Source organism: Panulirus ornatus, chromosome 38, assembly GCF_036320965.1.
Source record: "Panulirus ornatus isolate Po-2019 chromosome 38, ASM3632096v1, whole genome shotgun sequence".
Taxonomy (NCBI): domain Eukaryota; kingdom Metazoa; phylum Arthropoda; class Malacostraca; order Decapoda; family Palinuridae; genus Panulirus; species Panulirus ornatus.
The window spans coordinates 3936999-3962913 of NC_092261.1; the positions used below are offsets into that span (position 1 = coordinate 3936999).

A 25915-nucleotide genomic window follows, 5' to 3' on the forward strand; every position below is an offset into this window, starting at 1 on the left:
CACTTGTTTTGTAAAGCAAGCTGTACTATTAGCAGAATCTGATAATATGACTCATGGATTGAATGGTAAGTTTATAATGCTAACCCTTAGACTGTAACATGCCCTTCAGAATGACCTCTAAACAGGCTGCGAACCACACTTTGTTCTGAATTATGCACCTAATAGGACTGATGGTTCTCGCCTATATTTAAATTCTTAGATGATGTATGATAGCATACCTTATCCATGGATGCAACTAGGAACCTATTCACACAGCTGAAAAAAAAAATGAATTGCATCACAGTCACCTATATATCTTCAAAGATAGTTTGATTGCATCATTAGGTTGGGAAGACAGATTTAGGCACAAACCATTGTCGTAAATTTTATGATGAAACCATTTCTCATGTATCAGTTTTGATGTATTTGATGAAAATGAGGTTTTCTCATTCATTCTTATAAATAATGTTCTGTCTATCTGTATAATCTCTGATGTCTGGGCCATCATGGAAGTCCCTCAAGGGGGTGGCCACAGCACTAGTATCCATAACCAGTGAATTCCAGTGCTGCTTCTTAGCCTTTAGTACCTCACCCTTAAAAAGCTCCTATCAAATGTTCATACTGACTACTACTACTACCTAATGCTCCTGCCTAATGTAAATATGTGTGTAAATGAAACTTGAATGTGCATATATTGCATGTAAAATGTAACATTGTATACAATGTTTTTAAAAAATATGCAAATGATACACATGGAATGTTTAAAATCATTGATGGGGAAAAAATGGTGTGATTAGGTTTATGCTGAATGAAGTCACACATGAAAAAATACCCATAATCATTGTATGCAGTACTTACATACATATGGTATATCAGTGTTACTAGCCAGGGTCTTCCCCTGTCAAATTAGCACCCCCACACCAGTATAGAGGAAAGTTTAGTACTTTTAGGGGATTTTCTTAAAGTCCCATGATGAGCAATATGATTTTGAGAACTTTCCATACGAGACACAAACCTGTTGATGTGAATGTTTAATGTATATATAAGAAGTAAAACTGAATACTGCTATTGTATGTTCATCAGCAAAATTAGTAGAAATAAATCATGATTCAGATGCACTTCATGAGCAAAATGGAAGGGATGGAACACATTAACTATCATGAAAGGCTGAAAAAGATGCATCTGTATAGCTTAGAAAGAAGTGGAAGATGAATAATAATCTATGCATAGCAACAAATTCAAGGTATAAGAGAAAATGTTATCCCTGGGGATAGGGGAGAAAGAATACTTCCCACGTATTCCCTGCGTGTCGTAGAAGGCGACTAAAAGGGGAGGGAGCGGGGGGCTGGAAATCCTCCCCTCTCGTTTTTTTTTTATTTTCCAAAGGAAGGAACGGAGAGGGGGGGCCAGGTGGGGATTTTCCCTCTTAGGCCCAGTCCTCTGTTCTTAACGCTACCTCGCAAACGCAGGAAATGGCGAATAGTATGAAAAAAAAAAAAAAAAAAAAAGAGAAAATGTGTTTGACTTGAAAACCCCTTAGGAGAGAAGATGCATCGTTATCAAGTCTTTATGAATCCCATGGAACAAATGGAAAATAAACAAAAATAAAAGACTGCTCACCCAGGAAGCTAGAATGACTATCAGTATACTGTCAGGAGAAATAAGAAACATGCTTGGAACAACTACAGAACATTTAAAAGAATACTTTATGTGTGGTTGAAATCAGTCCCAGATGAACCAAGAATAGATAACAATGTAATGGAGTTAGCAGTGCCTTTGTTCATTAAGTAAGATGAGTGGGGAGTGCTTCATGATAGCCTTGTCATTATGGCTAATCTTGCATAGGTATCCATTGGCAGTTAGGTTCTCTCTTTTGGAATTTAAAAGTTGATGGAAGTAAGAAAAGGGTTATTTCATTAAAAAGAGATGAGTCTCATTGCTAAGTCGGTTTGAATTGGAAAAAGTTGGAAGTTATGAAGGAATTAAAGTACTCTGTTCTTGGCGCTACCTCGCTAATGCGGGAAATGGCGAATAGTTTGAAAGAGAAAAAGAAGTAATGTTTATGTCCCAGGGTACAGGGGAGAAGGAATACTTCTCATGTATTCCCTGCATGTCATAGAAGGCAACTAAAAGGGGGAAGGGAGCGGGGGGCTGGAAATCCCCTCCTGTTTTTTAATTTTCCAAAAGAAGGAGCAGAGAAGGTGGCCAAGTTAAGTTTATTAGGAATGGCAGTGAGAAAGCAAATAATGAATAGAGAAATGGAAGATAGAATAGTTTGAAGAAGACTGAGAACCTTGGTTCATGTAAAGAAAGTTGAATGTAGAGTACGCATGATGGGGCATGTTTTCTATGCTGCATCTGTATCTTAGGGACTTGAAAGCTTAATTTTCTAAGTTTCTACGGTAGGAGATGAATTACCTGTATTGTGAAAGAGGATGAAGAGTATAGGTAAAGAATGAAGATGAGAAAGAAAGAGTGATGGTCATTAGACTAATAAAAATGAGGGAGATTATTTGGTAGATAAGAGACAAAAAAGATTTGATAGTTATATAGAAAGTATGATTAGAAAAAGAAGACACAGGAAGGAAATGGATGGATATAGTGAGTGATTTATTAAATGTTGGTCTATTTCAGTTGTTGCTAGGGAATGACACAACTTTATAAGAGTGCAGACAATTAACATTCATGATGGAAAGGTGCATAGAGTTATATTTCTCACCAGATGACTGTTTGATTTGCTAAACATAATCATAAAGCACTACAAGGCTGCTGAAAACCCATTTCATTCAGTGTAAGAGTGCAGATGTTGAGGTTACACAGGAATGATTTGTTAGACTTTGTGTTCATTGGTCTTTACCATGCTGAGATTGGAATGGTTTATAGGAAAATATTTTTTGCTGTAATGAGGAAAAAGCAAACATAATACAGATATATTGTTAGCCTTATTTTCATATATTGTCACACTTAAATTCATTTAATTTCAGAGTGTGAACTCAAGCTGTCACGGAGTATTGTCAGGTACCACTGTAGAAAGCGGTTTGGGATCTGTAAGCCAACATCCTACTGTGACGTCATCTCCACCTGTACCTCCAGTAGCTAGTCATCCCTCAGAGCTTACAAGTATACCACCCCTGGCTAGTCTTTTGATGACTACGAAGGGAAACACCACTTGCACTGTGATAGGGGCTGGTGGAGGACCATGTCCACTTCCCATTAAATCCTTGCGACCGAAAAATACTAATCCTGCACAGGATCCAAATACGGTAAGTGAATCACCCTTGAAATTTCTCTGTAAAACTGAGTCATTTCCAAGCGTCACCCAAAATTTCTGCCAGAGTGAAAAGGCTGAACCCATGCCTTCAGTGAATTTAAGAAAAAAAAATGACCCTGTAATCCTAGGATATTGAAAGCAACATTTATGAAGTTTTTTCCTTGCCTTCCCACTCTGGCAACCACAGTCATTCATAATCCAGCTGCTAGTCATATGTCATCCACCATCTTAACAGCAAAGTTGTGAGGAGAGTTCCTCTTCTCTAAGAGGTTGGTTACATAGACCTTTTCCTGTTTTTGGGAAATTCTTTAATAACAAAATTTGAAATAGGATGTTCAAAACCTGAAATTATCCATTCAAACCAACTGTGGCTTCACACAAATTGTTTTATTTGAAAAAAAAAACAGTATAACAAGCAATAGGAATTATATTTAGCTGTGTCAGGACACTCATGGCTTTTGATGTACATTTTTCATTTGGAATCTGATACCAGACTTAAATTTTCTGTGGATAATCTGTTTCATTATCATAATATTCAGGCAAGTGAGGGTGAAGGTGGAGGAGAGGAGAGTTGCCCAAGAGTAAAAAAGGTTATGATCTGGACAGAACTACAGGCTTCAGCACGACAAGTTACACAGATTGCTACCTCAGCTTGTGGAGCCACTGCAGTCATCAATGTCTTGGTTAGTAATGACTCAGTTATTGTTACTAATTAAGACTTCTAGGAAAGTATGTTAGTGTATAGGTTTTGTTTCAGCTTACCTCCATGTATTTTGAAAGTTATATACCACATTGGCTTTTTGGAAGGACTGTGTTCAACAAGAACTTATGACTGCCTCAGATACCTACAGATGCATGCTTATTTGCTCAAAATATATACATACATCATAACTGTTCATGAATTACCTCATATACACCCATCCATAGATATTTGATATTCCTGTTTGTGAAACAGCAAAATTTTGACAACTTAATATGTAGACCATAAAATGTCCTTAACATCATCACAAGTATGGCAATGGTATCGATATAATATTTCCTTTACTAATGATAATATTATCCTTATAACATTGCTAAAAGGACTTTCTTAATATATATATTTATATATCTTTTTTCTCATACATCTTTGCCATTTGCCGCGTTAGCGACTTAGCGTTGTGTGTCATAGGGTGGGAGAGGGGATGAAGGTTCTGGGAGCAATGAAGAATGTATGGAAAGAGAAAACATTATCCTGGAGAGCTAAAAAGGTTATGTTTGAAGGAATAGTATTTCCAACAATATTATATGGTTTCGAGGTATGGGCTACAGATAGGATTGTACAGAGGAGGGTGGATGTGTTGGAAATGTTTGAGTACAACATGGGTGGTTTGATCGAATAAGTAATGAAAGGGTGTGTTAATAAAAAGTGTGGTTGAGAGAGCAAAAGAAGGTGTGTTGAAATGGTTTGGAGGTTTGGACATATGAAGAGAATGAATGAGGAAAGGTTGACAAAGAGGATATATGTGTCTGAGGGGGAGGGAACGAGGAAAAGCAGGAGACCTGATTGGAGGTGGAAGGATGGAGTGAAAAAGATTTTGAGCAATTTGGGTCTAAACATGCAGGAAGGAGAGAGACATGCAAGGAATAGAGTGAATTGGAACGATGTGGTATACCGGGATCGATGTGCTGTCCAGGGACATATGAAACATCTGAGGTAAACCATGTAAAGGTCTGTGGGGCCAGGATGTGGATAGAGAGTTGTGGTTTCGATGCATTACACATGACATCTAGAGACTGAGTGTGAATGAATGTGGCCTTTTTTTGTGTTTTCCTGGTGCTACCTCGCTGATGCAGGGGGTGGCAATGCTGTTTCCTGTGGGGCTGAGTGGCACCGGGAATGGATGAAGGCAAGCAATATATATACATATTATCACTTAAGTCTCTTGTTATAGGCATCACATTTGCCAGTCTTTGAGTGTGTAGAAAAATACGAGTTACACTAAGTTGTTATCCACTTAAAAAAACATTGAGTATTTAGTGGATTTCAATCAGGTTAAAAGTTTCATAGGAATACGTCTTTTTTTTTAATTCTTTTTAAGTTCATAGAATAATTTTTATAACTTCATTTTCTTTGTGTGGGTTGAAAACATTGTTACACTGAAAGTTGGCCTACTTTGCATGGGTGGGTTTGGTAGTCCGTCAGCTCATCCACACCTCTATGAAACCTAGATGCCAGGTGCCACCTGATGCATTTTGTTTCACTTCTAGTAATTCATATCACATTCAAAGTAAAATATTGTAAGAAATAAAGGTAATATGATGTATGAGTACACTTTCAGTTTTGTCCATTTTATGTACCTTAGTTAGGACTGGAATAAGAAACAAAATTATAAGTATCACTCTGATATGATATTTCCAGGGAACATACCCCATCCTCTTGGCACACTGTCTTGAGAGAAAAGGTTTTTCAGTTTTTGAAGCCTATATATTCTTTATAAATTTTGACTGGGGTTGTCTTCCTTCTTTTGTCTTTCTCCACTATGACTTTTAAGAGTTAGATTTACAAACACCTGTGGAGTTGTAATCTCATATTTTTCCTTGTACATTATCTTACCTCTTATCCAGGATGGCCACAGGTGAGGCATGTTTTTGCCTTTTCCACATTAGTCTCTACAGAAAAAATGTATGAAGTTAATCTAAGCAAATTTAGAAAGAAGGGATAGATAGAAATAGAAGGCAGGTATGGTCTTAATAATATAATAGCATGGAACTTTGGAGAAAATATGATAAAGTTAAAGTGAGGCAGATGAGAGGGGAGACAATAAAAGCCAGATATAAATGTAAGGGTTCAAACCATTATGTGTGTTGGTATAGTTAAGAAATATGTTGAGATTTATAGTGACTGTGATGTATTGAGGAAGCTTTACTTCAGCTTCCGATTTTCTAAGTATTTTAAATAGACAGGTTTTGTAATAAAAGATCCTCTATTAGTGAAGCAAATACTAAATTAGCACTTGAAATTTTTCTTTACTACAGAACTCCAAACCATCAGTAGTTTGTTAAAGTGACATTAAGCTTCACAAATAATCAGCTGTTCAGCTCGTAGGAGAATGTTGTGGTCAATCAAGTTTCACTACTGCATGATTTTTACCTGGTCATGTATTGTTTGATCCTTAAAAGTTTTAAAATATGCACTTTTTTTTGTAACTATGAACAGTTGTCATCAAAGTACTTTTTTCAACAGTTGGCTTTAGACTACCCTTACTCAGTGGAGGAGGTTCAAAACAGCATCCAAACACGGTTAAGAGCAGAGACTGCCCTCATTGTAGATTATCTGTTTTCCCGTTCTGTTGCTGGGACTTCGCATAGAGACTTAATAAAAGGAGTTACAAAGCTTTCACAGGGTGCCATTAAAGCCAAGTTCTTCCATATGTTTCCCAAGAGAGCAGTGCAGCTTTCACGATGGCTTGCTCAGTGGATCAGTAGAGGTAAGTTGGGCGTATACTCTTATGTAAGTAACATCCTTTAGTTTACTGTCTATCTATATCTCTGACAACTTTTCCAATCAGAACTCCCTCAAAGGGGTGGCCATGGCACCAGGCTCTCAATAACTGAAGAACTCATTGTTTCAAATAGCCTTTAGTGCCTCATCCTAAACAGGCCACTGGCAGAGGGCAAGTCTAATGCTGTGTTTAGAGAGGCTTCTTCCTAATGATCCTAACAACTACTACTGTCTAATTCTCCTACCTACTACTACTACCTAAAGCTCTTGCAAGTATTTTTACTTGCTACAGTGATCTACTGCTCCTAACAGTTTGCCAAAAGGCAGGGCTAGTGCATAGTGTTCATTGCAGGAAAATCTAGAGTAACAAAGAATGAGCTGCACTAGTTAAGTATTGTCAAGTGTTACATATAATGAGGAGAGATTGTATATATATTGTTTATATAAAAGTTTTACCATGGCTGTGATACCTTATAGTAAATTTGTTCTCTACATTTTTATTCTTTTAGGTGGAGTTCCACTTGCCACTTTAAATCTTCAAGTTGGTGTTGCTCCAGGTCAGACAATTCCAGATGCCTGGCACCATCAGATGATCTTTGGTGTAGGTCCCCAAGGGATCTATCTCACTAACCCACTGGAGTGTGTCTCTGATTGCTTGCTTGGAGATCAACTGTGCACTGACTCAGTATTGCTAGTGCGAAGAGCAGATATAGTGGGTAGATGGGGCCAAGGTGACAGACTCATCAGACTTACGCGACACCCAGATGCAAGATGGCGGGACATGAATGTTCTCGGTATAGTAGATACTTTAAACAGTCCAAGATGTATGTAAAAACTAGACATAGTGTGTAATTTTCTTGTTAATTGCTTGCATGATACAGAAACTTAATTCAGGTCATTTTTTGAATACTTGAAACTTTTACAATTAACTCTTGATAGAAAGTGTTAAAAAGATTAAAATATCTACTCATTTCTGTTGCTGTTAAAGGTCATTTTGCTGTCATGGGGATAGGGCAAAATACATACAAGTAAATATTAATAAGTTCCTTTAATGTGTTTGCAGGTTTATCTATATTTACATTCTTGGAAAAAGTGATTGTCCTTTATCCTCTCTGTATCTTTTTCTGTGGCTACATTTACACTGCAGCATTATTTTGTATCCTGTCACTTTTTGTCTGAATCTGTACCATCTTATCTTTATAGGTTTCCTTCTAGAATTAGTTGCATAGAAGCTGTGAAGATTAGACAGCATGGAATTACACGGATAGCCCATGCAAAAACATTCACAGGTTTATGCTTTTCTGCCCTGAACTGGGCAACCATATAGTTTATGACATGAGTAGTATTTACCGAGCTATATTTTTGGATGTATGTAACTTAACTTTGCAGAATGTTTAATTATTTTGGGTAACTTAGGCAATGATTCAAAATGTTTTAATATGGAAGACTGAGAGTGTTGCAATTCAAAAAAATTTTAAATAAATTCTTTGGCACATTTTTTCTGCAATCAGTTGCCGACGTAGTGTTAATAGTGTCTTACACATCAGACTCTTATTTGGGATGATCAGGGTGTGGTCGTTAATGTACAAGTTTGAAACGTAGATATGGAAAAGGTAGACATTTTTACAATACAGGATGCTGAATGATTGCAACTATTTAAGGAGTGCCTTAGGTACAAGATGGGGTGAAGTTAATAATGCTGAGGTTTATAGATATGAATTATGAGACATGGAGTAGGACAAGCAAAATACCTTGAATTGGTCATTTGGAGATGAGGATGCTGATATAGATTGGCAAAGAATGGATGAGAGAGAAAGGTTGATGGGTATATAGAGAAGATAGCTAGCATCATGGAAGGGGAAAGTAAGGGATGATAAGGACAGGACCCAGGAAGTTGTGAAGGGATGGAGCATGGAGAAATGTTGTTTAAGGCAGCATCAAGTCCTGTGTATTGCCTACCCCAAGAGGTGATAAGACTGAGATATAGACATATTCTAGAATAGATTGTGAGCGGTTATCTTGATTGGGTTATTGGATATGCATCATAGGTGTGCTGTATCACCGATAGAGCACAAATCATTTTACACCTGTTTATACCTTCTTTAGTTATGAGTCAAGGTCACAGGGTCCTTCCTTACAAAATGTATACACAATATCCAAAGACTGGACTAGTGGATGTGCACCACACTATCAAAATACATATGTTCTAATTGTATCAATTTATTTTGAGATTGAGATCAAAGTGTAAGATTATTAGGTGAAATTATTAAGAGGATATCAAACCCAATGCAGTGTTTTATACACTTTTACAGATGTCATTATACTTTGTCCACTTTTTTGTGAAAGTTGAACATGCACAGGATAGAATGATGTGGAGCAGTATGGCTATATGTATGGTTTGACATGCTGTGAGTGGACTGAAAATAAAGATATCTTAATTTCAACAAACATTGTTAAAAAAGATCTTTTTTTTTTTTTTTTTTTTCTTTTAAACTATCCGCCATTTCCCGCATTAGCGAGGTAGCGTTAAGAACAGAGGACTGGGCTTTTGTGGAATATCCTCACCTGGCCCCCCTCTGTTCCTTCTTTTGGAAAAAAAAAAAATGAGAGGGGAGGATTTCCAGCCTCCCGCTCCCTCCCCTTTTAGTCGCCTTCTACGACACGCAGGGAATACGTGGGAAGTATTCTTCATCCCCTATCCCCAGGGATAAGGGAGCTAGTAGCCCAAGTGAACTTTAGTAGAATCCTGACGGAAACCAAAGTACCATTATGATGGAACTTCATTTTGAAATTTTAGAGCATAGTCTGACTCATGAATTGTTGATTCCAGTTGTTCTTGCTAATGGCTCCAAACCAGTTCTTTGAGAGCAGACATAAACAGTTTTGTAGCTGTTGAAATGGAGCTTTGATGCACAGACTGTAACATAAAACTTCACTCATTAACTACCACAGGTGTCTCATTTCATGCTCCATCAGTGCATATTAAAAATGGATTTCAAATAATTGGGATTTGTTTAAAATTCAAACTTGAAAAGCAGAATCCTAATCTTTTGCCATTGCTATTTCAGGTCAGGTAGTTGGAGTGTTGAAGGAGCAGGCAGCACCCCCAGTGGTTCAAGGACGTCGGCATTTGACTTCTCATGTGGCTATCCCTGCAGCTTACCAGTCTGGTGTAACCATTTTCATGCGGTCCGATAACCCACACCTGCACACTTTAATGCAAGCAGAGGAACTACCCTTACTGGAGTGATGGCATATTTCTTCCAGTTTCCCGCATGGTAGATGGTAACCTTTACCTCCACAAAATGCATTTTTTATGAAAGGTTCTCATATAGAATCAAGTGGTAGACTGAGGGGACTTTGTGTCTTAGATTATGACTCGCTTGTCCTCAAGATATGTTGCAGAGAAGTGGGCTCTCCTTGGTGCAGTGATGAGCTTTTGTGATAGCAAACATTGTTCCTCATAGAATCACTGCAGGATTGTATTATGTTAATTCATGGTTGGTTCTTTTGTAGATATGTCATGTGGTTTATTATTGCCTTTTTACTAAGTATCAGCATTCAAGTAAATTGGCTTTCATTCTAAAAACTAAAATCAATACATTTTACTTAATTTTTGGTTTTCAAGTTATTTCTAAATTTTATCATTCTTGAAAAAGGAAATACCTAATAGAGCATATAAATGAGATGTTGCAAGAAAGCTTCCTTATGCTTCTCTGTCCTGGAAGTAAGCATGGCATAAACAATGAATTCCCCTAAATATTTCCCAAAGTGGAAATGTTTTATGTATCTCCTATATATCAAATCATTCTTGGAGTTTGTTCTGTGCCTATACTTTATAAACTTGTATGTGTAATTTCACAAGGCCTTTATATTTAATGTCTGAATTACTGGTATTAACTTCAGTGCTCTATCTGTGAATTATGATCTAGTAACAGTTAAGGTGGTACCCAGAATGTTTACATCTGAAAGAGGCAGCATCATCAGCAGTGTAAAATTTTTTGATTTTATTGGACAAGATATTCATCGAAGTTTTAATCATGTATGACTGCTTTGTTGCTTCATTCACCTTTTTTCGTTAGGGATAAATTCCAAACGGTGTAAGAGGGGGAACTGAAAATGGTAACATTCAAGGCTTAATGTAACTGATCATGATGCATTTCAAGGTAATATAACTACATTTGACATTCACCTCACAAAACAAGCAAAGTACCTATTCAGTGCTCTTTTGGGCAGTCTATCTGTTGTCATTTTTAATGTAAATATTGTGATGCCAAAATCAAATTTTTTATGTATGATATTAAGGTATGATTGAGCTTTATTTTTGTTGCCATATCTTTACCATTTTTAAGTTAATGAATGATGCTTCCAGTATTTTCGTTATTTATTACGAGCTTTGTTATAATCTCTGATGTAGATTATGACAATTTAGCATAACCTGTTTCCCATTTAACTGCCCAGCCTTATTTTTATGGGAAACTAGGAAGGTTGCTATTTCACACACATTTATCACTGACATCAAACATTTCGACCTGCCAAAGTAAATTTTTCTTTTAACCTTTAGTTAAATGAAAATGTTTTGATTCATGTTTATAGAGAATGACTTCTTTTAATTGAAGTTTGTCAGGGATGAAGTGGGATTTTCATCCAAGGCTCAGTCGTCTGTTCCTGGCACTACTTTGGTAAGGCAGGAAACGGCAAACAAGTATGAAAGGATTATATATATATTTGTTGTTTGATATGAGAGTAGGGTGTTTCAGGAGATTTGTTAAGCTTGTTAATCATGTCATACATAAACGTGGACTATTTCCATCATGGGCCTCAAACAGGTAACTCTGCTTTTGGGAGGTTGTGACCCAGTTTATCAAGAAACTTCATGACTTAATTCAATTCATTTAGCTGATCATTTGATTTTCAGATGAAAGTAAACCTGGGTTATTTGCAATACCATGTATTCACCATAAATAAAGAATATTTATTTTTTAAAATATGTTTTGAATTTCCTATTACCTGATTTTCTTGAAAATATTGCATGGTTTTAAGTATAACTCGCACCAAATTCTCAAGTGCACAGCCATGGAAGTATGTATTCTATAGTATGTCTAAAAAGTTTGATTTAATGCAAATTTCATACAGTAATGGTATTTTCAGAGTAGCTGTGGTCATGCCTATTGTCTGAAATGTGTGGGGATGTAACCAAGAGAAAGTACGTTTAAAGAAACTTGGATGTTCTGACTCCGAAACAAAACAAGGGTAAAAGGGAAAAATGGATTGGAAATGTGTTGGGAGGGGTGGTTATTGAGAAGACAAGAGCTGAGTAGCTCTACTCATGAAGCAGTTGTTGTGGGTGTGTGATAATGTAAGGAAGTAAATTCTAAACTGATATGGGTAAAACTATAAAGTGGATGGAGATAGGTGATTATTGGTGCTTATGCACCTGGTCATGAGAAAAAAAGATCTGAGGCAAGTGTTCTGGGAACAGCTAAGTGAGTGTGCAATCAGTTTTGGTGCACAAGACTGGATATTAATGATGGGTTATTTAAATGCAAAGGCGAGCAATGTGGCAGTTGAGGGTGTACAAGGGGTATTCACTGTTATGTTAATGGTGAAAAGCTTTTGAATTTGTGCACTCAAAAAACTGGTAACTGGGAATACCTGGTATAGATACAGAAGTATACGTATGAGTAGAAATGATCAAAGGGCATTAGGTTACATGTAAAAGAGACTTTAGATGTTAATGTGCTGAGAGGGATGTCTGATTGCTATCTTTTGGAGGCAGGTCTTCAAAAAAATGAAGAAACTCAAGGAGATGAGAGCAGAGACTGAGCTTGAAAAGTTTTGTGTGAGGAAGTATCAGGAGAGATTAAGTGTAGAATGGCAAAAGGTGAGAGCAAATGACATGACGGTAGTGGGTTATGAATGGGATGTATTTAGGGAAGCAGTGATGCTATGTGCAAGACATGCATGTGGCATGAGAAAGGTGGGAGTTGGGGATATTAGTAAGGGTAGTGAGTGGCAGGATGAAGTTGTTAGTGAAAGAGGCATTTGTACAATACTTGCATGGAAAGAGGGCAAATAACTGGGAAATATATGAGAGAAAGTGGGAGGAAATCAAGAGGAAAATGCAAAGGTTGAAAAGGGGGGCAAATGAGAGTTGGGGAGATAAAGAGATTTTGGAAGGAGGTAAATAACGTGCATAAGACAAGAAATAGAAACATCGGTGAAGGGGGCAAGTGATAACAGGCAGTGATGAAGTGAGGAGGATATGGAGTGGGTATTTTGAAGATTTGTTGAATATGTTTGATAATAAAGAGGGGTGGTGTGCAAAGTGAGAGTTGTTTGGTGGAGAGAAGAGATGGTGAAAGCCTTGCAGAAGATGAAATCTGGCAAGGCAGCAGGTGACTTTGTTGACTGGTTGGTAAGGATGTTCAATGTATGTATTACATGGATCATGGTAAAGTACCTGAGGTTGGCAGAACACGCACAGTGCCACCGTACAAAAGCAAAGGGGATAAAGGCGAGTGTTGAAACTAGAGGCATTAGTTTATCGATCTGGAAAATTGTATGGAAGGGTATTGACAGGTGAAGGCATGTACAGAGCACCAGACTGGGGAGGAGCAGTGTGGTTTTAGAAGTGGTTGAGGATGTGTGGATCAGGTGTTTACTTTGGAGAATATACAAGAAATACTAAGAAAAACAGATGGATCTGGAGAAGGAACATGATGGGGTTGATAGAGATGCTTTGTGGAAGGTCTTAAGAGTATATGGTGTGAGGCAAGCTGCTAGAAGCAGAGAAGTTTTTATCAAGGGTATAAGGCATGTGTACAAGTATGAGGAAAGGAGTGATTGGTTTTCGCTGTAGTCTCTGGCAGGGGGTGTGTGATGTTCCCATGGTTATTTTGTTTATGGATGGGATGATTAGGGAGGTAAATGCAAGAGTTTTGGAGAGAGGGGAGAGTATGCAGTCTGTAGGGAATGAGGGTCTGGGAAGAGTCAATTGTTGTTTGCCGATGACACAGCACTTGTGATTGATTCGGGTGAGAAAATGCAGTTGTGACGAGTTTGGAAAAGTGTGTGAAAGGAGAAAGTTAAATGCTGAAGAAAGCAGGGTTGATGGGGAAATTAGTTTGGGTGTAGGAAGTGAAGCATTTTATTTACCTGGCAGTGGATGTGGGAGACAGAACCACGGAAACAGAAATGAGTCACAGGGTTGGGGGGGTTCTGGAAGCACTAAAGAATGTGGAAAAAATTGTCTGGGAAGGTAAAAGTGGTTGCATTTGAAGGAATAGTAGTCCCAATAATATTATATGGATGCGAGGCATGCACTATAGATAAGACTGTGCAGTGTGTGGATGTGAAATGTTTAAAGACAATATGTGGTGCAAAGTGGCTTGATGGGATAAGTAATGAAAGGGTAAGAGATATGTGGTAATAAAAAGTGGTCAGTGTATATACAAGCACAACAGAACATTGCTGTACAGGTATTAAACATCTTTCTTTCTTTCTTTTAAACTATCCGCCATTTCCCGCATTAGCGAGGTAGCGTTAAGAACAGAGGACTGGGCTTTTGTGGAATATCCTCACCTGGCCCCCCTCTGTTCCTTCTTTTGGAAAATTAAAAAAAAGAAAAAAAAAAAAAATGAGAGGGGAGGATTTCCAGCCTCCCGCTCCCTCCCCTTTTAGTCGCCTTCTACGACACGCAGGGAATACGTGGGAAGTATTCTTCATCCCCTATCCCCAGGGATAAGGTATTAAACATATTAGAAAGAATATAGAAACATCACAAGTAAAATTGAAGGGACTGGAGCACAAAATGTATTACAAATGGCTGGTATCATACATTGTTTTCAGCAATACTTACCCTTTGGTAATAAAACAACAAATGAAACAATATGTATCTTAGGGAAAAAAACATTTTAAAGTTTGTGTTATTTATTTGAAAAATAATACTACATACCATTCAAGATCACTCACTTCAGCCACGCAGGTTACATAGTAACCTCGAAAAACTGTCATGTTAACAAAACGGAATGTTGACTTGTGTACAAATTAAAACTAAAGCTTCAATCCTTCCCTGCATGGTGTGGAGATGATGGAGCTAAATTGCATTCCAGCACTCGCAAACATGACATAGAAAATAAATAAAGATCACTTCTAAAGGGTGCTATACGAGCCCTAACACAGCAAAGATTATTAATTCTGCCTACAGCAAGTCTCAAACATCCACTCAACATAACACAATCAATGTACAAGCAATAAGACAGCTGGTTAGTAAATATCTTAAATTACCATTCACTGCTAATGGTTTCAATTTCACAATTAAAATTTCCATTGAAAAATGGACTATCATATCAAAAAATTGTCAAAAAATTACTACAACCACATGTTCCGGTCAATTACTTGCTTGAAGCTACATGTTGGCACCAGTCTACCTTTGTACTTGGTGCATTCATGGAACTCGCTTCTTTTAACATACATCCTTATAAGTATAGGAATCAAGGAAACTTTAACAGGTACACAGGTAGGAAAAATAAATTTTGACGCTTTTGATGCTACTGGATATGTAAGTACACGAGTAAGAAAAGTAGCAAAGGTATCAATAAAAATTACTCCATGAGCAAGGTAACTGGGAGGACTGGAGTTCGATACTTGTAGAAAATGAAGAACTAGGCAGTGGCTTCTGCAACAGGCTCTGCTGTCTCAGACTCCTGTATCTTAGCCTTCTTTGGTGGTGAGATTTCTTTCGTTTCAGAGTCCTCTGCTTCACGCTTCTCTGTAAAGGAAGGAGTTCAACTTCAAAACTTTAAGCAAAACATGGTTTAAATAACCTGGGATCAGTTCAAGAGTTTACTCTTGAAATAGGTTTTTAGGTGAAGTGAAAATCATGAATCAAACATTCCTGAACCCATGAGGCTGCAGCAGAGTTTCCTAAGACAGGTGGTGTGAAGTGTTGTTGATTGGTTAGTTAGGCTTTTAACTGTATGGCCCAGGAAAGAAGTTCAGAGCAGACTAACCTCCCCATATTTTGTAATAACCATAATTCTCAGCAACATAGTTATTAGTTATTTTGGGAAGCATTCTTCCACCACAACTAAATGTAAACATTATATACCACTTGTCAAACGTATATTACCTTTAAAATGTGTATATCATGTGTATATCAAGCAAGATCCTACCCTCTACCTGATTATAATACTAATGAAAATTCAGTTTCAGAAAAACCATCTATTATTGTTTAAATACTATAGTAACTGAGAGTATGCGTATAATCAATTGTTCAACCTTTTTAAGAATATTTTGTCTAAAAGCACATAATTACAAAGAAAATATGTATGTAATGCAATTAGAATGTACAGCATACATTTACGTCAGCAGTCACTGAATTATGCTTAGGTATGAATGTTAAAATACCCAGGCCACCCACCTTCCTCAACTGAACCATTCAAAAACATTATCACATCAATATAAAGGGTAAAAAAATTTCGATTTTTAGGGGGAAAGCTTATCTACAAAGCTATGTAGTATAAGGAAAGTTTCCATAATCAATATTCATTCTTCTGCACTATTCAATGGTAAAAGAAGCTTATAAACTTTAGAGGCAATTATCTCTGCTGATACTGTTCACGTACTTAAAAATGGAAGGCCCTTACCAGAATCACCATTAGTAATGCCATTCGTCTCTTCACTATGTCCGTTTGTCATGGCAGCATCTGTCACCTGAAAATCAAAATGTATAATTACCATTCTTATATACATTTCCATTTCACATCACACAATATATGATATTGATATCCAGAGTACAGTATTTCAGATACTTGCCTTCTCTTCATCCTTGGCATCATTTTCCTCCATTGCCTCAACACTTGCTTCACTTGATTTGGCATCTGATGACTCTTCAGTCTTTTCTTCCTCTTTAGGGTCTACGTTTTCCTTTACCTCCTTCTCATCAGAGGCCACTTCCATTTCCTCTGTAGTTTCATCAGTCTTTTCTTTATTCTCTGTTTCTATTTTCTTCTCTCCAGTCTCTTCAGACTCATCCTTTCCTGTAGATTCCTCTGACTTATCCTCTGAGACATCTGGCTTTTCTTTTTCACTGGTCTCTTTAATCTGCTCACTCTCGTCTGTCACCTTGTCAGTCTTATCTATCGTCTCTGATGTTTCTCCCTGTTCAGTCTTGTTTGCAGTATCTAAAGTAGATTCTGTCTTTGTCTCTTTATCATCTTCAGTGGTCTCAACATTTTTCTCATCGCTTGCCTTGGTCTCTGTTTTTTCAGTTATGCTTTTCTCGGACTCTACGTCCCCATTTGTTTCAACTTCATTTTTTGACTCTATCTGCCCTTCCTTGGAGGGGGACTTGGCATCTGTTTTTGCAGTCTCCTCGACTACTTCCTTGGTAACCTCTGGGGTGGCACTGTAGTAAAGAAAAACATATTCCAGAATCATTCTTTATTTAAGCCTTAAACTTTTGTCATAAAGGGCAAACTTTAATCACAGTACTTGGGAAATGAAGACTTCATATGAACAAAATAGCCGAGATTCTTTCGTCAAAATATGAAGTCAGGGAAGTCCTCAAGGTTAAATCAATGAAGAATGAAAGAGGAAATGAAGACTTCATATGAACAAAATAGCAGAGATTCTTTTGTCAAAATATGAAGTCAGAGAAGTCCTCAAGGTTAAATCAATGAAGAATGAAAGATAAAAGTAACGAGACACCATGAGGAAGACAGTAAATGGGATGAGCAAACAAGTATATCAAAATACCATTAGTCTAACATTTTTGAGTATTTGTCTAGTTAAAAGCTTATCAAGAAAGTCTTAAACTAGATCTTCAGCATTTAAAAATCAACAGGTATCTATTTCTGTTAAGGAATAATTTTTTCTTTAAAATTCTTTTCCCTCATGCTGCACCTCTGTTCTTGGTTTCAAATCCTTGTATACATATTAAGAGCATTCTTAAAACACAAGCATTAAATATTTTCCTAGAGTTTTAGTTCTAAAATTCATTCACATTGCCCAATGGAGTATTACTAACAAAGTATACCTAAATATGCTGGGCTATACTGTCAAGCAATTTATGTGAACACTACTTTTAGTGTAACAGAAATTACTCAAATTCTAAAAGCAATCTATAGCAAACAACAGATGCTATGCATTCCTGACCCTGTGCACTAAATATTCAAGTTCCTAGCACTGAAATACCTGTTCTTAATCTTTTTTTCTATATATTTGCAAATAACCTCTCCCAAATTAAGCTTCTTAATTTGAATGGAGAAAAACTGGAGGAAGTGAAGTGTTTTAGATATCTGGGAGTGGATCTGGCAGTGGATGGAACCATGGAAGCGGAAGTGGATCATAGGGTGGGGGAGGGGGCGAAAATTCTGGGAGCCTTGAAGAATGTGTGGAAGTCGAGAACATTATCTCAGAAAGCAAAAATGGGTATGTTTGAAGGAATAGTGGTTCCAACAATGTTGAATGGTTGCGAGGCGTGGACTATGGATAGAGTTGTGCGCAGGAGGATGGATGTGCTGGAAATGAGATGTTTGAGGACAATGTGTGGTGTGAGGTGGTTTGATCGAGTAAGTAACATAAGGGTAAGAGAGATGTGTGGAAATAAAAAGAGCGTGGTTGAGAGAGCAGAAGAGGGCGTTTTGAAATGGTTTGGTCACATGGAGAGAATGAGTGAGGAAAGATTGACCAAGAGGATATATGTGTCCGAGGTGGAGGGAACGAGGAGAAGAGGGAGACCAAATTGGAGGTGGAAAGATGGAGTGAAAAAGATTTTGTGTGATCGGGGCCTGAACATGCAGGAGGGTGAAAGGAGGGCAAAGAATAGAGTGAATTGGAGCGATGTGGTATACCGGGGTTGACGTGCTGTCAGTGGATTGAATCAAGGCATGTGTATGGGGGTGGGTTGGGCCATTTCTTTCGTGTGTTTCCTTGCGCTACCTCGCAAACGCGGGAGACAGCGGCAAAAAAAAAAAAAAAATTCTATCAACATATCACATTCCTTACAAATGACTCACTTATTTCCTCTTGTTTTGCACCTTCCCCTTATAACTAAAAATGTTTAAAACTGGGAAGTGGTCGACATTCTACTTCAAAAACCTTAGGAAATAGGTAATCTGACCCTGGCATACTTATAATGAAAAATGATGCAATACTCGTCCATATGAATTTTCTAACCCTTTCCTTCTAAATTATGCAATTCTGCCCTGAATACCCAACTTTTATATGTTCTCTGAGTAGCTGTGGTAAGGGCCCCATTTTCAATTAGGGGCATGGCAATATCCCAAAAGGGAAGAGGTACGAGGCATTTCCAATGCAAACTTAAGGCCAAAATTTGCCATATATATATATATATATATATATATATATATATATATATATATATATATATATATTCTTTTTTTTTGCTTTGTCGCTGTCTCCCGCGTTTGCGAGGTAGCGCAAGGAAACAGACAAAAGAAATGGCCCAACCCACCCCCAAACACATGTATATGCATACGTCCACATACGCAAATATACATACCTACACAGCTTTCCATGGTTTACCCCAGAAGCTTCACATGCCCTGATTCAATCCACTGACAGCACGTCAACCCCGGTATACCACATCAATCCAATTCACTCTATTCCTTGCCCTCCTTTCACCCTCCTGCATGTTCAGGCCCCAATCACACAAAATCTTTTTCACTCCATCTTTCAACCTCCAATTTGGTCTCCCACTTCTCCTCGTTCCCTCCACCTCCGACACATATATCCTCTTGGTCAATCTTTCCTCACTCATTCTCTCCATGTGACCAAACCATTTCAAAACACCCTCTTCTGCTCTCTCAACCACGCTCTTTTTATTTCCACACATCTCTCTTACCCTTACGTTACTTACTCAATCAAACCACCTCACACCACACATTGTCCTCAAACATCTCATTTCCAGCACATCCATCCTCCTGCGCACAACTCTATCCATAGCCCACGCCTCGCAACCATACAACATTGTTGGAACCACTATTCCTTCAAACATACCCATTTTTGCTTTCCGAGATAATGTTCTCGACTTCCACACATTCTTCAAGGCTCCCAGGATTTTCGCCCCCTCCCCCACCCTATGATCCACTTCCACTTCCATGGCTCCATCCGCTGCCAGATCCACTCCCAGATATGTAAAACACTTTACTTCCTCCAGTTTTTCTCCATTCAAACTTACCTCCCAACTGACTTGACCCTCAACCCTACTGTACCTAATAACCTTGCTCTTATTCACATTTACTCTTAACTTTCTTCTTTCACACACTTTACCAAACTCAGTCACCAGCTTCTGCAGTTTCTCACATGAATCAGCCACCAGCGCTGTATCATCAGCGAACAACAACTGACTCACTTCCCAAGCTCTCTCATCCCCAACAGACTTCATACTTGCCCCTCTTTCCAAAACTCTTGCATTCACCTCCCTAACAACCCCATCCATAAACAAATTAAACAACCATGGAGACATCACACACCCCTGCCGCAAACCTACATTCACTGAGAACCAATCACTTTCCTCTCTTCCTATATATGTGTATATATATATATATATATATATATATATATATATATATATATTCGGCAATTCAGAATACATATTCTATGGACTCAAAATAAGAGAGTTGTACCTTAAAGCTACCATTCTCTAAAGTGCTTATGCATATACTTGGACAGTAACAAAAGCAATTTATAGAAATTAAGTTTAGCACTTTAACCTGTATAAAAAAAAAAAAAATATCACGAAACTATTTAGAATATGGGGGTTCACAGCACAAATTCAAACGTAAAGGAACGTAATCATGGAAACTAGAAAATTATGTCCCTCTACATATAAAGTACATCTTATCGGGAAGGTCCAATGACATTCCCGTTAATGGTTTTGTGTCCCTTGAGTATCGCTTTAACTACCCATGTGTAAAACTCAAGAATAATTTTTAGTTTTAAATCTTTTGTTTATAATACTTGCTTTCCTATTAGGAATCACGTGTGGGAAAGCGAAGTCATGAGTATATTAAACGTTTCTTTTACCCAGTGGCGTATTTAAGCATACTTGGGCCCTAGGGTCAAGATTTTCCTTCCCCTACCTTTAAAGATCTCTGAAAACTGTCACGCCCATCAACGGAATTTCTAAATCAAGTAAGCTTTAATTTTTTGTATTTCAACATGCTTAAAAATACATGAGCAGATATAGAAATATTGGATGCTCTGACACGTTACTCCACACCTCGTGTGATACTTACAAAAAATGCCGGATCCTCTCCTTTTCAGGGGCCACAAACTATCAAGCGCTGTGATATCTAAATGTTGGACCCTCTAATATCAGACCCTTTCCTAAGACAAATTTCACTCAGGCGTCAAGTTTTAATCTTAGGAATGTTTGATTTTATGCCACACTGGTCCCGCCCTCTACCTCATACGTCCGTAACTGTACCACTGAATCAATGTTTTATTTACAATATTGGTCTGCTGGGTTCAACTTGTCTAAAATGGTGTATTCTATCTGAAATTCCTAAGATTCAAAAACTTCCTTACTCCTTTTCTAATAAGCTTCCTGGCGAAGCGGTATATCTAATTTCTGCATTAATTCAAAATGGCAATATCATTTCATTTAAAGTTCGTGGTTATGACATATGCGAAGTTCACAACATACTGATCAGTTGATATCCGCTATTCATCAAAGGTATATTACTCAAAGTTCGATTTACAGTAGAAATTAATATCACGGGCAGTCAGTCTCTGCTGCAGACTTAAGGTTTATACTTTAATTCAGGATCATATACAACAATGACACTATTTGCATTACGTTTACTTTTCCCGCTCATTCTCTGAATGGCTGTTATTTTATGACCAGATACAGCAAGCATACTCACTATAGGATTGTCAGTGCTTCCTTTACCATAGTCAGACACTTTCCACTACCAAACAAGTATACAGATTCTAATGGCGAGTTTTACATCATATACTTAGGCGTCACACAATTTTTTCATACTTATTCGCCATTTCCCGTTAGCGAGGTAGCGTTAAGAAAAGAGGACTGAGCCTTAAGAGGGTATATCCTCACATGCCCCCCTTCTCTGTTCCTTCTTTTGAAAAATTGAAAACGGGAGGGGATGATCTCCAGCGCCCCACCCCCCTTTTAGTCGCCTGCGACACACACACACACACACACATATATATATATATATATATATATATATATATATATATATATATATATATATATATATATATATATATATACGAATAAAGTGCATAGGAATGCGCACCTTCATAGAACATACAGACCTTCAACAGCCAGGATCGAACCCGGGACCCCTGTGCAAGAGGCAAGCATGTAACCGCTAGGATATGGGCCTGGCTAATAGGTAATAACCATTCGAATACTAAGTACTCGAATACCCTTCGTCTCAAAATGAAGGGTATTCGAGTACTTAGTATTCGAATAGTTGTTATCCAGGCCCATAGCCTAGCGGTTAGCATGCCTGCCTCTTGCAACTTAAGGGTCCCGGGTTCGATCCTAGCTGTTGGAGGTTTGTATGTTCTATGAAGGTGCGCGTTCATATGCACTTTATTCGTATTCATATACCTCCGCGTTGTACAGTTAGGTTCGGTAATAGGCTATCAGCAGGCTATGTGCGCCTGTTGGGAAATAACCGGTATAGACCCCGTCGCTCACCATTGTGAGACGAAGGGTATTCGAGTACTTAGTATTCGAATAGATGGCTCCTTTTAACCAGGCCCATAGCCTAACGGTTAACATGCCTGCCTCTTGCACAGGGGTCCCGGGTTCGATCCTGGCTGTTGGAGGTTTGTAATATATATATATATATATATATATATATATATATATATATACATACGCAAAGTGCATGAAAACGCACCTTAATAGAACATACAAACCTCCAACTGCCAAGATCGAACCCGGGACACTTGTGCAACAGGCGGGAGCGTTACTGCCAGGCAATGATCGCCCCTATTAAGCAAATGACTATTCGAATAATATGTACTCGAATACCCTTCGTCTCACGTTGGTGAGCAACGGGGGTATACTCCTGTCATTTCGCATCAGGCTCACACAGCCAGCAGAGCATTTTACCGAACCTAACTGTAAAACGCGGAGGTATATGAATACGAACAAAGTGCAAATGAACGCGCACCTTCATACATAATATATATATATATATATATATATATATATATATATATATATATATATATATATACACACACACACAAAGCCGCTGTATAAACCGCATGCAGGCTGTATTTACAGGCCGCAGATATATATATTAATACAGGTTACCTTACAAATACCGTATCTACGATTTATTATTCCGTCTGATCATTGCACATTTTTTTTTTCAGGATCATCAAATGCTCGTTTAACATTTGCAAAGAGAGAATGCATTGTACAGTATAGCGGAAGGCGAGGATACATGCGCATGCGGGAGCGCGGGGGGAGGAATGACTGACCACGTGGAGAATTACCACAACGCCATACACCCAGGTACCCACGACCAGCTGTCGCTTTCAAATTAATATCAAGATTAAAATTTTACGATTTTTATAAAAAATAAAATACGAACTGTGAAACTTAAGTACCCAAAACACATCAGACATGTAATAGTCACTAGAGCTCTTACAAAATTACAAGATGCGCCCTGAAACATCGTACATAACTCAACAGGCTATTATTAGTACAATATGCTATCCCAAAGCGAACTTGAATAAAATAGGCCTTTAGTCTGTGATGGCTCAAGGCCAACCAAAATTGCCTAACGGCTGCACCATCGTGAAGAGCTTCCCGCCATGCGGTCAACCCTCCGCCACCCCCCTCCACCCCGACCCAGCCACCAATTTTCTGGGAGGTAGACCACGATGGCTCAGGACAATGGTCTACCCACCCGTTGACCGGCGCTACCAGTTGTAACGAAATACTGACCCCTTCGTCCATACGGATCTTCCAGAGAAAATACCATTTAAGAAGATTAAATGATGCTAATTTACGCTTTAATAGTGATGAAAGTTAAAGGGACAATTATAAATACATGCTTCACGACCTAAAGATTTTTTCATCCTATCGAGCACTTCACAAAACGCAAGAGCAGCTGCGCATCGAGTTTACACTTAGTCCGTTCCCGCACACCGTTAAGGTTAAATCCCTAAATACCATATTTTCCAAAAACATTCTTAAGCAATTCAAAGTCGACCAGATATTGGTTTGCATGTTTGATCCTGATGATCAAACTGGATAACTTCCAAACTTTAAGCAATTCACTGTCGAGAACCTTCTCAGTGGCATCACCAACCTAATAAATATAAGTACCAGAAAAACATGAGACCGTTACAGACGATGCAGAGTTCATGTAACCATGAACAACGAGGTGCCGGACACGACCACGTGGTTCCTTTGTTGCCTAAAAGCCAAGACAAGCTGCAACATGTTTATTTACGGAAAAAAATCGAAATCTTTACAACCAAGATGTGTACTTAACGCCTGACATCCAAAAAATGCAACCCCTAATCTAATGACGTTTGAGAGACTTACGGCTAACTGCAGTAAACAACCATACAGCAAAGAGCACAAAGGTAGTCACGTAAAGACCAAAGAACCGTGTGGCGCTGATGCAAAACTCCTTGGTAAACTGTCGGCAATTCTACGATAGTAAGTACCGAGATAAAGTACCTGTAAGAACACTGAAACAAATCTACTAAGTAGTAGAACACGGATCCAGATGTGCTGATGGGGCCAACGGAAATGCCAGTTCGACTGTTGTGATAGGTTCGGCGGGTTTCAATTTTAAACAAGTCGATTGTCGTAAAATCCCAAGGTAGTGGCTAGTAAAAGGATCAGACGTAGCATTTAATCTTAAACTACCTCAAGTACTCTTTACAGTAAGGTCACAATATGCAATACCAGCCTCTGAAAACCAGGCATACGAACTAAATCCAGCAGTGTCGCGAATGTTAAAGAAAGTTCCCGCCAAACCGGTGCCTTTGTTCTGCTTGAGGTCAGCCGGGAGGAAATGGCTTCCCACCAAAACCAATTTCGAGCTTGAACATCCCAAGCCACCAAACACTCGAGAGTTTGTTACTTCACTTTGAACACCTTACCTTGTAACTTCACAGCGGTTCATTACATGCTAAATGGCAATTTAGACAATTACTCACTCGAATCACCTAAAACTCCAACTCGATGGTTCACACTTACTTTCACTTATAATTTGCTATATAATACACAAATTACGTATTAAGGCACTTTTGTTTTCACAATGCACGATTTTTATTTATTCGACTGGTCACGTATCCGTAGTACGTCACGACCGGCGTTTTCCTCTTCATTTTTTCTCGTATTTCATCACTTTCAAGCCACTCTACACTATATTCAACATACTTACACAACCTCGGTAGCAGTATCAGCCATTGAGAACTAATTTGGTGTTAGTACGGCGTTAAAAAATTTATGATGAGCTGAGAGCGCTACAACAGAGGTCCACTTAGCTCCGCGTTCGTCAGGCAAGAGACTGAATTTCGTTGAATCGTTGGCTTTCCCGCGCACAATTATTCTCCCACAATGCATTAGTATCGACCAATAAAAACGCAGCGTCACCATGGCAACCGGCTAACTCCACCCAATAGGAGGAGCCAGTATGTCTACGTCACAATTCACTGCCAAACGTTCACTTACATTATTCTACATCAATGATTGCTTTGAAGAGCTACAAAAGTATGTCTTGATATGTAATCAGAATTATTTGAAAAAACCTTCTTGTTTCAATAATCTAAATTTGAAGAAAATTTGAATTTGTATGATACATATTTACAAGATATGTGGCATTTGTATGCCAGCGCGCGGGACGTCCGACAGCTGCCGGGTTGGTGGTGCTCACCGCACGGCCATCAGACTGCTCTATCCAGCAGCAACAGTTCCAGATAACATATATGATAACTGTAAAGATTTCAGTATATTTTTACATTGCTTTTACTTAATCTACAGGGTATGCTTTTCTTCATAGAACTTGAACAATCTTACACGCCTAATTTATGCATTTTAATCCACCTGTAACCTGTTGCTTTCACGACATAAATATACATGGCTGTGCATGATGCCAGAACTCACAATTCCTCTCTCGATACATTTTTTTATGGTTTGGTAA

General features: G+C 38.2%; 2 protein-coding genes across 5 annotated transcripts in view; one reads left to right on the forward strand and one right to left on the reverse strand.

Moving 5' to 3' along the window:
- Nucleotides 1-11719, forward strand: part of LOC139760813 (uncharacterized) — a 29509-nt gene extending 17790 nt beyond the window's left edge. For 3 of the 4 annotated variants that reach the window (XM_071684456.1, XM_071684457.1, XM_071684455.1), the window contains exons 5-9: nt 2964-3242; nt 3790-3933; nt 6474-6717; nt 7241-7555; nt 9800-11719. In XM_071684456.1, the coding sequence (XP_071540557.1) occupies nt 2964-3242; nt 3790-3933; nt 6474-6717; nt 7241-7555; nt 9800-9981 (1164 nt within the window). In that variant the 3' untranslated portion in view covers nt 9982-11719. The remainder of the gene's footprint in view (nt 1-2963; nt 3243-3789; nt 3934-6473; nt 6718-7240; nt 7556-9799) is intronic. The other variant, XM_071684458.1, reaches the window with a different exon arrangement.
- A 2926-nt stretch (nt 11720-14645) lies between these two features.
- LOC139760815 (uncharacterized) lies at nt 14646-25315 on the reverse strand. Its single transcript, XM_071684459.1, has 4 exons — nt 25157-25315; nt 16551-17142; nt 16382-16448; nt 14646-15504 (listed from the first exon to the last, which is right to left on the reverse strand). The coding sequence occupies exons 1-4, from the start codon at nt 25180-25182 to the stop codon at nt 15398-15400; spliced, it is 792 nt and encodes a 263-aa protein (XP_071540560.1). The 5' UTR covers nt 25183-25315; the 3' UTR covers nt 14646-15397.
- Between the last annotated feature and the right edge of the window lie 600 nt (nt 25316-25915).